The sequence below is a fragment of the Centruroides sculpturatus genome, unplaced genomic scaffold (genome assembly GCF_000671375.1).
Source record: "Centruroides sculpturatus isolate CEXI.00-Female unplaced genomic scaffold, Cexi_2.0 scaffold936, whole genome shotgun sequence".
Taxonomy (NCBI): Eukaryota; Metazoa; Arthropoda; class Arachnida; order Scorpiones; family Buthidae; genus Centruroides; species Centruroides sculpturatus.
The window spans coordinates 178,943-192,330 of record NW_019385217.1 but is presented as its reverse complement, the minus strand read 5'-3'; the positions used below and the strand labels follow the sequence as shown (position 1 = coordinate 192,330).

At 29.8% G+C, this 13,388-nt stretch overlaps 1 protein-coding gene across 1 annotated transcript in view; it reads right to left on the bottom strand.

Annotated features, from left to right (window-relative positions):
• Positions 1-3,830: 3,830 nt before the first annotated feature.
• Positions 3,831-13,388, bottom strand: part of LOC111636302 (gamma-aminobutyric acid receptor subunit theta-like) — a 16,392-nt gene continuing 6,834 nt past the window's right edge. The window contains exons 3-5 of the mRNA XM_023381519.1: positions 5,274-5,493; positions 4,344-4,502; positions 3,831-3,898 (exon numbers count right to left, since the gene is read on the bottom strand). Of these exons, the coding sequence (XP_023237287.1) occupies positions 3,831-3,898; positions 4,344-4,502; positions 5,274-5,493 (447 nt within the window). The remainder of the gene's footprint in view (positions 3,899-4,343; positions 4,503-5,273; positions 5,494-13,388) is intronic.

The following is a 13,388-nucleotide window of genomic DNA, read 5'->3' as shown; positions in this document are numbered from 1 at the left end:
CATCAATTACGTGGAATTTGGCGTATGTAAATCTCGGATAATTCGAAGTTGCGATTATTTCGTTCCTTGAATTTCGAAGTAACGAGGATTTCTTCTAATACAGTATTTGTCTTTAAATAGAGGACACTCTAAATGACGGTGGTATCGAAAAAAAAGCAAAAATGTTCGAAAAATTACACTTACTCGATAACTAAAAGCAGACAAATCCCGATATCGATTTTTATCAGTCTCTTAGATCATAAATGCAAGAACATAAAACATTTCCCACCCCTTAAAGTGGCTAGCAAATCGCCTTCTTAACTTGATATTCGAATACTGCCTAAACCGACCTGCGACCACTCTTCCGTTCGTAACAAATTTCATTTTTCTTTGTCGTTCATTTGCCCACTTCGTTTTTTGATGAATTAATAATTAATTAATCGACGTTTATGTTTTGTCGTAATTTTTACCTGGCATTTAAAGTGTCCAGTTCAATATATTTACTATTTGGAATTCAATTAAAATGAAATATTTACAGCCGAAAAGATAAATAATATACTGTATATGCCCGTATTCTAATTATATATTCTACGTACACTGTCTCTGATAAAACAATATGTATTGATATTGAGGACATCAGTATTAAATTACTGTTCTGTTTTATGATATGTAGGTAAATACAAACTGTATTAAATACTTTAATATTTTTTGTAGATAGACGGTGTCGTGTGTTTTAACTCGTTATTAGCACTTGCAATTTTTTAATAAGCCTCATCCCTAGCCTCAAAATTAAGCCTTTTAATAAAATATCATAACAGATGGCGTTACACACGCAGTTTTAAATGTTGCAGGGAAAAGATAAGCAATCTAGCCATATAAACCGCGAGGAAGAGAAAAGAAGATAAGCAATCTACCCATATAAACCGTGAGGAAGAGAGAAGAAGAAGATAAGCAATTTACCCATATAAACCGTGAGGAAGAGAGAAGAAGAAGAAGATAAACAATCTACCCATATAAACCGTGAGGAAGAGAGAAGAAGAAGAAGATAAGCAATCTACCCATATAAACCGTGAGGAAGAGAGAAAAAGATGAAGATAAGCAATTTACCCATATAAACCGCGAGGAAGAGAGAAGAAGAAGAAAATAAGCAATCTACCCATATAAACCGCGAGGAAGAGAGAAGAAGAAAATAAGCAATCTACCCATATAAACCGCGAGGAAGAGAGAAGAAGAAAATAAGCAATCTACCCATATAAACCGCGAGGAAGAGAGAAGAAGAAGAAGATAAGCAATCTACCTCATTTCTGTTCATTTGTTGTGTTAAGCAAAACAGCCTAAATTACTTCACCAGTTTGTATATTGATACTTATATTAATTTAAAATAAATTTTTAATTAATAAAATATCCGAAGTTTTATCTAAACGCGCAAAGATTAATAAATAGAAACCGAATACAATAAAATATGCGTAAACCGGTATAGCATGGTATGTAATATTAATCCCGTTTAGGCAGGTTTCCGTTTTGGACTGGTTTTGCTGTATTCAAATACATTTGATTCCTGAAGTTTTGGATTTCAAGGTGGATGATAAATATCAGGCAATTTAGACTTATGTTTGGCTAACGATTTGAGTTTTACTTACATTATACAGTATTTGTATTTTTGAATGTATGTCTGTCCGCAACAAAAATTTAGTAATAAAAAACTGTCTAGTGGCTTCGAAGGCTGTCTATCAGAGTTACAAGAGCAAGCAGGAACCAAATTTTTAATTAATATGCTTAAAAATGTAATGTTTATCTTTAGAGAGGTTGCGGCCGACGTTTCAATCGCGAGAATGTGTACGTCAGAGGTTCAGCGCCGTCTTCCTGGCGTTTGGAACGTCAATGGAATCATGCTCGACGTTCCAAACGCAATTGTCAAACTTCTAGGCTTACTCCTTTGTTTCTTTTCTTCTCGGTCCACACCGAGTAGCTTTTCTAATTTTCTGTAAACAAGTAAAATCATTTTTAAAGTGTAAAAATCATACATTTTTGAAGCAGTTCCTGAACTACAACAACAGCATTAAACACCAGGATTATTTAAAATGTTAAAAATAGTGTTCACTACAATATTAGTTTCACAAATACATTTTGATTATCCAGTTTTGAATAAATTATTGTAAATATGTGCAGCGATTTTTCTCAATTAGAAAGTCGTAAAAATTCAATTATTTATAATTTTCTTGTTTTTTTTCGTATTATAAATCTCTGTTCGTCAAATAATATATCCAATAAAAGCTAGCAAAGTTAATAAATACGAGGGGGAATATATATCTTGAGATTTTATCGTAAATATTTAAATCGTTCGCTTCGATTAGTGTATGAATTTTGTTTTTAAAGTAAGATAGCCATATTTTCAGCAGTGAAGGTTCTTTCTCTTCTTCTGAATTTGGACGAGGTTCACAATTTGGAGTTGAATTTGGTTCTAATTCACCATCTAAATTTGGATGCAATTCACTATTTGGAGTTTCTTTCACCTAACAGAGAATAGAAAAGATATAGATTATTTAATTTAGTATTTTGATTTTCTAGTGTTATGAAAATAATTCATATAAAATATTTTTAAAAAATTATTTCATAGAACTTATTAAAGTTCAAAATCTATTAAACTGAAAGTCCTCTAAAGAAACGGCTGAAGTATTTTGGCAAGTCTAAGAACAATATGGAAAACATAACTAATTAACAATATTAAATTACTCAAAGATGCCATTGAGATCTTTTACTCGCGATTTTAGTTATTTTGGTCCTGCTTCATTTCCACTAGTGCACACCAGTGGCCGAGTGGATACTGGACTTTGATTTCGTCACCTACTGCATCCATTGATGTATTTATAAAAGTCCAGCTTCGAAATAAGCATCATCTGCAGTCATCTAATTCTTGCAGCCCATTTTGCTATATTTTATTTCGTGCAATCATCGCAGCATTTTTTTTATATGAAAGCTTGTTGTATTACGAATATGTTTAACGGTAGACCCATTAACGTGGACTCCTACTTTGGCATTTTTAGTTGCATCCGTGAGTCAGTAAGATGAGAATGATCTCATTTCTAGGATTTCCATTATGACAGCATCCACAACAAGCTCTCTCCTAGTTATTAATGCAAAGTACGATGCAAGACCGTTTCACTAAATGCTCACAGAAATGTGTAGATAAAAATATAGTAGAATATGTTTTAAAGAGGTGAAAGTAATTAATTTGACATACCTTTTGCTTCTTTATAACGAAATTATAAGCTAAAGAAAATTCCAGTAAGGATAAAAATATCAGAACGATGCAGAATATAAACCAAATATCCAGAGCCTTTAAATAATCCACAGGAGGCACGAAATTTCTAGACTGGACCAAATGTGTAACTAAAGTCAGGATTGAAGTCACACCCAAAGTGATGCGTGCGGGTGTTGCGTGGACGTCGATCCAAAATGAGAGCCATGACAGCATGACCACTAGTGTACTAGGAATGTAGACATTCATCAGGTTACCGGTCAGACGTCGCATAAACTTAAATTCGGCGATTAATACAGTAACATTTCCTGAAACATACGTAATTACGAGTTTAGCAAAGAAAATTTTCAGTTAAAATAATCTAAAAGTAAATACTGTACATATTAGCCTCGTAACTCCGGATGTGTACAGTTAATATTCGTGATGGTAGTAATGCTTTCCTGAACAGCGCTAAAACATTAAATTTTGCTTTATGCATCTAATTTTTAATCTGAAGATTGCTAATTTTTCAGCATGTGTATTGTCAGTAGGCTGATAAACGTTACTATAGTCTGTGCAGCGAAAGAGTATACGTGAGTCAGCCTGATCTATGTCAGATGAAAGGGATGGAAAGAAACATGATGGATCTGATGTCTTTCAGCTGTTTTGTTTCTTTCATTTCTAAAACGTTTTTTATACAATCTTTATTATACATAATTTTACGGTTTTATATTTTTTACAAATTTTATTACTCACATTAATCACATGTCATTTCTTCTCTTTCATCTGACATACTCTTCCAGCTCAGGCTAATAGTTTCTGCTTTATTCGAAAAAAGTGCATAACAGTTAAGATAAAATACAGTATTTCGTGAAATTTAATATTATTTTATGAGAAATTGAATAAATTTTATTGTTAACTGTTCTATATTTTTATTTTGTCTTGGGAGAATTTATATAAAACCCAGCCACCTCCATTGTGTGCGTTATCGCAAACCCACGGTTTTTATTGAAAAAGGTACCTTAATGCCCGCAAAATTAACAAATAATTTTGATATATTTTCCAGAATACAAGGTATTGATGATATACAATATTGTTCCAAAAAAAATAAGTACTGCATGCTTACCGGTAATCCATACATCCGTAACCCTTTTAGCTTTAACTTCATTCATCTCGTATGTTAATAAATTCATGTTTCGGATGTGTATGCTTTTTCCAAGATATTTGTAAGGACTATTTGATTCTCCCATCCATTTCAGAATGACATCTTTTTCTCTGTCTACAGCTAAAGTATAAATTGAAATATTTTGAAAATTATGGAAATCCGTTTGTTTTGAAATCAAGAATAAAATAATGAATAATGTGCATTTTTAGATGTAAAAACGACATGAATTTTATAAAAATAATTTTCTGCCATTTGTAAATTATATTTATTTGTTTAGATGACGAAACCACACACAAAAACATCATCCTATTGTTTTTAATAATTCGCGTTAGATTGAATTGACGGACAAAAATAGAGGAAAACCTGGAAACCACGTGTTTCAAAGTGATTTCCCACATGTTACATTACCTAATTATCTATTGAAAAGCGATCTCCCACATGCTACATTACCTTACCACGTGTTACAAAGTGATTTTTCAGCGCTAAACGTCGCTCAACAAGCCTAAATTAACTGCATTACAAGTCATACCAATCCGAAAAAAGCAATAATTTTAATTTAATTTATTCGTACAGCATTTATTCTAATTACTATAAATTCGAATTATTACAAATTTTAATAGATTCAGAAGTATTGTACTCTATATTTAATTATTCAATAATTCATTTTTTTGATCGTTCGAAAGTAATAATAAATGACTTACCCAATGTAATTAAAAATTGACAAATTTGTATGTCTAGCGGGTAATCATGCAATTCCATTGGACAGTCCACTAAAAAATTTATCCTGAAAATATATTTTACTACATCAAAATTAAGTAAATTAGACGAGAGAAATTATTGTAAAAATATCAAATTTTCATATAAATCTTCAATTATTTAAATACCTGATACTTGCAAACAGCGATTCGTCTGGAAGAATTTTTAAGTTAAATATATCTGCAGAATCATAAAATTTTTCCATGGTTTTGGCATTAGGATATCCAAATTTTGGTAGCCAAATTTTACTTGCTTTTTTAGTAGGAAAGACTATTGGATATTCGGAAACTAAGTGCTTTAAGTTCAGTCTCCCATCTTTCCAAACAGCTACTATTGCCAAAATCAAGTGAAAATCCTAAAAAAATGTTTAAAAATGATTTATTGTAAGCAAGTTTTAATAACCCTCCATATCTTCTCAATTTACAAGTTACATAAAACTTAAAATTATCAAAGAAAAAGTAATATGCGGAAGATTATATATTAATTCCGATATAAACAATTTGACACAGCTTTTGTTTTTCTTTAAAATATCGAAAATTGTGAAAAACTCTGAGAAATCGATACTCATATAATTTTGTTATTCTAGATATTATATAGACTGTAATATTTAGCTGTATATAAATCCCTGAATGCTCTATGGTTGGTGTCTCTCAGCGCATTTATCTGTAGTCGTTAATGTCAAAAACTGAGTTAGATGAAAATCGATACCAGATATGGAGAGCTTAGGGTCGGAGGCCCCTCGATTATGCAGCCTATGTACTACTTTCGGTCTGGACCGGAAGTTACGTGATTTTTAAAATAATAATAATAATAATAATATACAGTAGACCCCTCTATAACACTGTAGATAATTCTGTGTTATATGAATTCCATGTTGTATGAGTCACTTAGATTTTACACATACGTGAGCCGTTCACAGCCCGGCACATATTTGTAAACTCTAAGTGACTCGTACAACATGGAATTCATATAACACGGAATTATCTACAGTATTATAGGGGGGTCTACTGTACTATGACCGAAATTGTGACGATGTGAAAATAATTCATGTTCAATTTATAAAAAATGTCTATAATGTAGTTCTTTTATTAAGCAGTTATTTAGTTAATATTACGTTCTACAATACTGAAGTATTTGTTTTTATTTTTATAAAATTAGAGAAATTACATTGCCTGTTGTTTCACATGCAATTGTAAGATAATTTGTTTAAAAATTAGATTAAGTAATAATATAAAATTATTATAAAATTTAAAATATATCGTATTTTAAGTTATAATCAATAATATAAAATTTAATATAAAACTCGCCATAGTCGCTTCGTTTATTTTATCGATTCCCAGTATTTGGCACGAAACGTAAACAGATGCTGGTAAATCTGGAAAAAAAAAATTGATTTTCTATTTTTAAAAAGTTCAAGCTTATAAAAACATTACAATTTAATATTTTATTTATTAAAAATCTTATAAAAATAAAGCCGAACGATAGCCGGATTATATCGGGCTGTGTTTCTGCTACTATTATTAATTAAATACTAAGTTATTTGTCACTAGAGGCGGGTGTTAGGCTCCATCTCTTGTTAAATTTAATAATTATAATTAATACAGTATTTTGTATTAATTTTTATTTTATTAATATTATAATGTTATATTTATCAATGGTAATTCATAAACACACAGGCCTGGAAATTTTTGGAATTAATGCTTTTTCTACGTAGAAAATTAGTGATCTTTCTGCAAGAAAAAGCACTAATTTAACAAAGCGAAAAAGCACGCGACTTGCAGCGAATGTCGTTAAAAAACGCCATCTGCTGGAGGTCGCGTGCATAACCTCATAACTGACAAATAAGACAAACACAAAACTTATCCAACGATTGTATAATTTGTTTTGAGATTGGCTAAAATTGTTTTGTATGATTATCGGTCGAAAAGTAGGCAATATTTGATTGGCCAACGAAGTTATTTATATACTAAGCGTCCTAATTCTTTTGTGTATTTTATATTTCTTGATGTAATTATATTTTTATGGTAAAAATATGAGTAATTACTATCAACTTCTATCATCAATAACATAGTTCTTCGTTTGCACGTAGCTTTGTTTACATCGTGCCCGAGTTCTGTATGTTCAGGGTAATCTGATGGGGTGTAACGGTTCGAAAATAATCACTCTGTCACGAAATTAGCTGATTTTATACAGCCGATAGATATTCTAAGGAAAAGGAAATTATATATAAATATTTTTGTCCAATAAAGTAAATGTAAAGTAATTATTTGAATATAATTAAATAGTAGAAAAGAAAGTAAGGTAAGTAAACACAGGTAATTGGCTTTTACTGGAAAACAAATTATCGTTCAACAAATTAGAAAACTCCTTCAATGAGCTCAAACTTATCTTCACGCGATGGTTGCAGTTTTAATAGTTCTTGCCGGGAAAGTTACGCAACCCGTTGCTACGTTTGCTTGTTTCAATTATAGATTAAAATAGATACTTACTGAAACATCAAACACCTATCACTGAAAAATGTTTATTAAACGAAACACTAACGTCTTCAACCTAATAGAATAGATCCTCTTCGGGTGTAACTCTATTATGTTGAAACGAAACTCTATTTAATAAACATTTCTCAGCGATAGAAGGTGTTTGAGGTTTAATTGAGTGTTTAAAAAAGGATGAGTTTGATATTTGGTTATAAATAGATATTTATCTGTTATTAGATCAATTCTAGCCGGTTCCTAATTAACTTTTATAGTTTCTTATATAATTTCAAATTAATACAGTGTAAAAATATTTTAAATTTTCATGAAAACATTGTCGCTCAGATTTTTGTCCCTACGATTCCAGATAATTTGACGATCTTTCAATACAATTTTGGTTCTTGTCGTGCTTAATACCTCCAAACTATAAGAATTGTGAAAAACCAACATCTTCCTCTAACCTGAAGAGCTTTATGAGATGAGCTGTACAAAATTATGTATGATGTATGCCTACGTAATCCCGTTCTCTCTGAGTTTATCTCGTGAATCTCCACTTTTCACCAATGCTAAACTGCATCCTGTATGTTCCCAGCTTCAATCTCAGTTGCCACTTGGATAATTTACCTTCTCAAAATTTTTACCTCTGGATACAAAATTTGTATCCAATCCATTTTTCGGCGTCATGCGTAAATACGTATTGTACTACATTGTTTATTTGTAGCTTAAATAGCAGGGATATCCTGTAATAAACACGTCGTTAAGATTCAAAAATTTATGAAATATTTACCTATTATATGAGTGAGACATTGTGAATAGAGAGAGAGCGAGAGAGACGTTGGAAGCTGTATGAACATTATCAAATACTTGGGTACAGTTCCGAAGTGGCAGGTTACCGACCCGTGGTATAAACGATTCAAACACGAATACGTATAGACACGAATCAAATGGTGCAGATTGAACGCATGCTAAGAGGGAGGCGACCTGTACACATGCTGACTGTAAATCAAATAAATGTTCTGTAAAGACTTATTTAAAACATAAATAAATACAAATTATTAGACACTTGAACGTTTGTGGAGCCTTCGGAACTGATCTGCGGACCCCAGTTTGGGAAACGAATTAATAACAATATTTATGTGTGTGTAAATGGTGACACAATGTCCGGTCAATCGTACAGAAAATTAATCTTATGTTCCATTTGTTATTTGTTTCAGATAAAAATGAAAAATAGCTGATTCAAATAACTGCAAATTGTAGAACGTGTAGGTTAACTGTTAGTTGTTGGATTTATAAAAGGGTAACAACAGGGAAAACGATGAAAAGGGTGAGTGCATACTATCAGCAGAGATTTATACCAAAGTCTCCTCCATAAATAAATAAAAAGAAAAACCACCCCTTCCGTTGTTTTCCTTGTTGTATCCCTCTCATAAATCCAACAGTAACAATTATACGGTCATTCAATAGTGTAATTAATTGAATCAGCAATATTTCAGGTTCTTTTATCTGAAGGAAACAATAACTGGAACATACGATTAATTTTTTTATAGGATGATAGGATTTCGTGCCACCCTGCATGAACGATTTGTTAATATAATAAATGTATTTGTATCTGTCATAATAAGCCATAACCATGTTACCATGGTTAATATAGGAAATATAGTATATTAATACATTTTTAAAATATGAACAAAATATATTTGAAATTGTAAAAATTTAGATTAAAAATTAAACTAATTAAATTCATAAAACACAGTGTATGTATATAAACAATTAAGACAATTATGACCTACGATTAAGTACTTAATTATATTACTCCTCCTTAAAAGATAACATTTATTTGTTCAATTATATTCGTTGGGCTGAAATTTTCAAAATTATAGAACTATAAATTCTCACTGGCGTCAGTCTGTCTGTGTGTCCGTCCTTAATCTCGAGGACGGACACACAGACAGGAGTTAAATGAAAGACGAGACCAAATACGGAAATTTATGGATAGGAGGTCCTGATTAACTTTCTCATGAACGGTGTTACATAAATGCCTAGCATGACTCCATTGTTAACAGGAAAAGTATGATGCACAGGGCAGGACACTACAAAAATTGAGAGCATTGTGACGAAAAATTGCAGCCCGCTATTGTGACAATGTCACGTTAAATAAATGTTCGTTTATTGAACTTACTATTAATGATTGGTGGAAGGTCAGGATTGTAGTCTTTGGGAATAATTTCAATATCTTCTGTTCCACTTTAAAAGAAAGGATCAACAATTAATAATTTCAAGTATTGTATCATATAGGAAATTTACTAATCAAATTTTATTTTAATTTGATCAATAACTTGTTATAAAAATTAAAATAGTGAATTTAATTGCTGATAACATCGATCTTTTAAATAACACTCATTTAATTTTATAGAACTTACATATTATTTACGGTGTAGAATGATATATTTTTTTTAAAAAATAACATTAAATAAATTTAAATTATTGAATATGTACTACACTAAAAAGCATAATAATGTTTACTAATGCTAAATTTAAAAAATTGAAATTAGTTTATAGCATTTTAACAATAATTTTTGACCTTAACGAACATATTTTGATGGAATAATGAAATTATTATTAAAATTATTAATAACTTAGGCTATTGTCTATTAATTTCCATACGATTGCAGTATTAACAGGTGTTAAATATTAATATAAGTTATTTGTAATGAGAAAGGATAACGCATAACTTTCAGGAAGCGAAAAGAAAACGAAACAACCAGCAGTAAGGCCAATTTTTCAGTTAAAAGAAGGGTGATAAAGAAAATTAAACAAATTTCTCATGCCGTTAAATGAGCGATCTAAAATTTAAATTGTGTATAAAAATACAAAATAACTCTCCACGTCCTCTTTTCAGCTACAGATTAAGTAAAGTTGTTGCCATTTTAGGCAAAGAAAGATGTGAAAGAAGGAGAGAAGATGTGAAAATTTCTAGCTTCCTCTAGCACGAAGTAATCTGCCATTGCTTCGCTTCAGTTACCTGTCCCCTCTTTATTCTCTTCCAATACTTCGATCGAAGTAGTACGGAAGCGGAACAGGACAGACTTATCGAAAACTATTTTATTTTTTCATTGATTTTGTCTAATCCTAGATCTCAACGAGTAGAAGAAGAACCGTTTCTTCTTTCCTCAAGATTTTTATACAGTTATTTCTACTTTTAAAGCCTGTTATTTGTCACTTTAAAATGATTTTTTGTCTTATTCCTAAATTTCTCATTAAAGTAAAGAATATTATTTTAAATTTAAAAGAATTTTTATCAAAGAAAAATTTTCTTGTGTTTTTTCCCCTCCTTTTTAAATTTCCATTGATGTAAATTTAAATGATGTATTTTTTTTACCCTTTAAGCTAAAAGATATCATTATTGGAAAGAGTTTTATATAATTAAAGATAAAGATAATTTAATTAATTTTGATGTATGTGTGTATTAATTAAAGACGTTTGAGAAGTTCATAATGGAATTTCGAACGTTGAGAAGGGTTTAAGTTTGCATTATTGTCGCCTCTTTTCCATTGAGAAACTTAAATCCAACCATGCAGATGGTTGAACGCAGACAAGAAAATCTAAAAAGATTCGCTTTTTGTATTTATATCATTCATCTTCTTTTCACTTTTGCTTATTGCTTGAGGCTCTTTTTTTCCTAACTACAAAAATTGTTAAAAAGTTTTTGATTGTTTTGTGATCCTATTTAAAAAATAGAATTTTTCCACGTTTCTCTTTTCGGAAAAAGAATTAATTCTAATTTTATAAAATAAATATAATTTTGTTTTTTAATAAATATGTAATTTTTCTTTATTTTTTTTTTACCTTTTTATTCCATGCTTTATTTTTATGAATGAGAGAAAATATAAAATGTAAACCTTACTTCAATGTCATTTTCTTCAGAAGAAACAAATGATAATACAGAAATATAATTAAAAATTTAATTTTTGTTCTTTAAAAGATCAAAAATATAATTAAAATTTAAAAATAATGGTGCGAAAGTTAAAAAAGAAGTGCGAATTCGAGTGAAATAATAATAAGAAATTTAAAAGATTTCTTTGTTATAAAATGAAGAAGTGAGATGTAGTTTTATTGTTTTATTCTTGAAAGGAAAAAGAAGCAAATTTGTAAAAAAAATAAATAAATAAAATTTCGAAAGTAAAATATCACATTAAAGTTGCCTATTTATTCAATAGAAAGTATCACTTCAATAAAGAACCATTTTTAATTACACTAAAAATTTAGCAGCAGTTTAAAACTCTAGAGAATAAGAGTAACAAACAGCAAATGGTGATAAACTGTTTTCAATCACACCAACCAATTTAGAGACATCAGAAAAAAAAAAAAGAAAAACGGAAGCGGGCCATTACAAAGACGGTCCGGAATCAATTGTCCGAATCCCTCAATGGCCTATGTCCCCAAATGATCTGTTGAATTCGATAACGGCCTCCCAGTTGTCTCCCAGAGGATAAAGACTTGTCCATAGCGGTCATTGCCACCCCTCTTCAAAGATCTTCCACTTTCCCATTTCTTCTACAGCAAAGGGGAAGAGGCAGAATGGGGAAAAAATAAAATAAAATAAAATAAAATCAAAATAAAAGTAGTAACTCGATTTGTTTTGACCATTAAAGAAACTGATTTATTGAAGAAGATTATCAATTTTAATTATCTTTTACCAATAAATAAATTTTTCGTACTTTTTTCTACTCGATTATCGATTATTCTCTTGGCGATAAATGATTCGGATTTTTAGAAAAGATAATGGAGTGGTCATTAATTTTATCATTTTCATTTACTTTCTTTCGTTAACCAATATCTTTTCCATTATCGTTTATACAGTTGGGTTGTTGTGGGTTTTTCCTTTGATGTTTTTCTCTCTTCTAACCGCATTTTTTTTATTTATTTTTAGCTTTACTTTTAGCGTAACGAATTGACGTCGTTATGAAGTAAAGCAATCAACAAAATTACTGTTATTTATTTCCACATTTTTGTACTTTTCTTCTATATTTTTGAATCATTGTTAACAGGTGGAGTATGTTAGAAAATTCACACATTAACGGTGAAGTTTTTGATACGAATATGTTGAAAATTTTATTGTTAAATCCTAAAGTACAAGCGAGAAAAAAGAAAAGGAAAAAAAAAAACGTAAGTATAATGAGCTATTAAATTTCATAAAATTAGAATATAACTGTTATATAAATTCAATTAGAACAAATATTTATAAAGTGGTAAAGTTAATATTTATTAAAAATATCAATTTATTCCTAAATTTCCATATCTTTTCATCTGTTTAAAAGCTCTTTATAAGACGTAAATCTGCATTTAAAAATACGTTTAATGCACCTATTCATCTAAGTAAATAGCACTATTCAAGTGGAAGCAGTTATGAAAAAGTACAAATAAAAGTCTTTTCACTAGTTTTAGGTCGGATATCCTTTTAAATTATAATAAAAAATTATATATTTTTCCTTAGTTACGAAATATAGAATGGTGGTTTGATTTACTTTGAAAATGAATAACGTCTACTCCGCCTCTTGTTATATTTTTCTTTCATTTCTGCTTTGTTCAATGGTTAAATATAGCTAAATTATTTAAATTATTCATTATTTAACGTTATAAATTACTTTTATTTAATATAATTTTAGTAATTATGTTATAAATTTTCGAATTTGTTTCCTTCTTCGGTACGTTTCCATGCTTTAAACATAAGAAAATTATTAAATTTAATATATATATATTCCTCTAGCACGAAGTAATC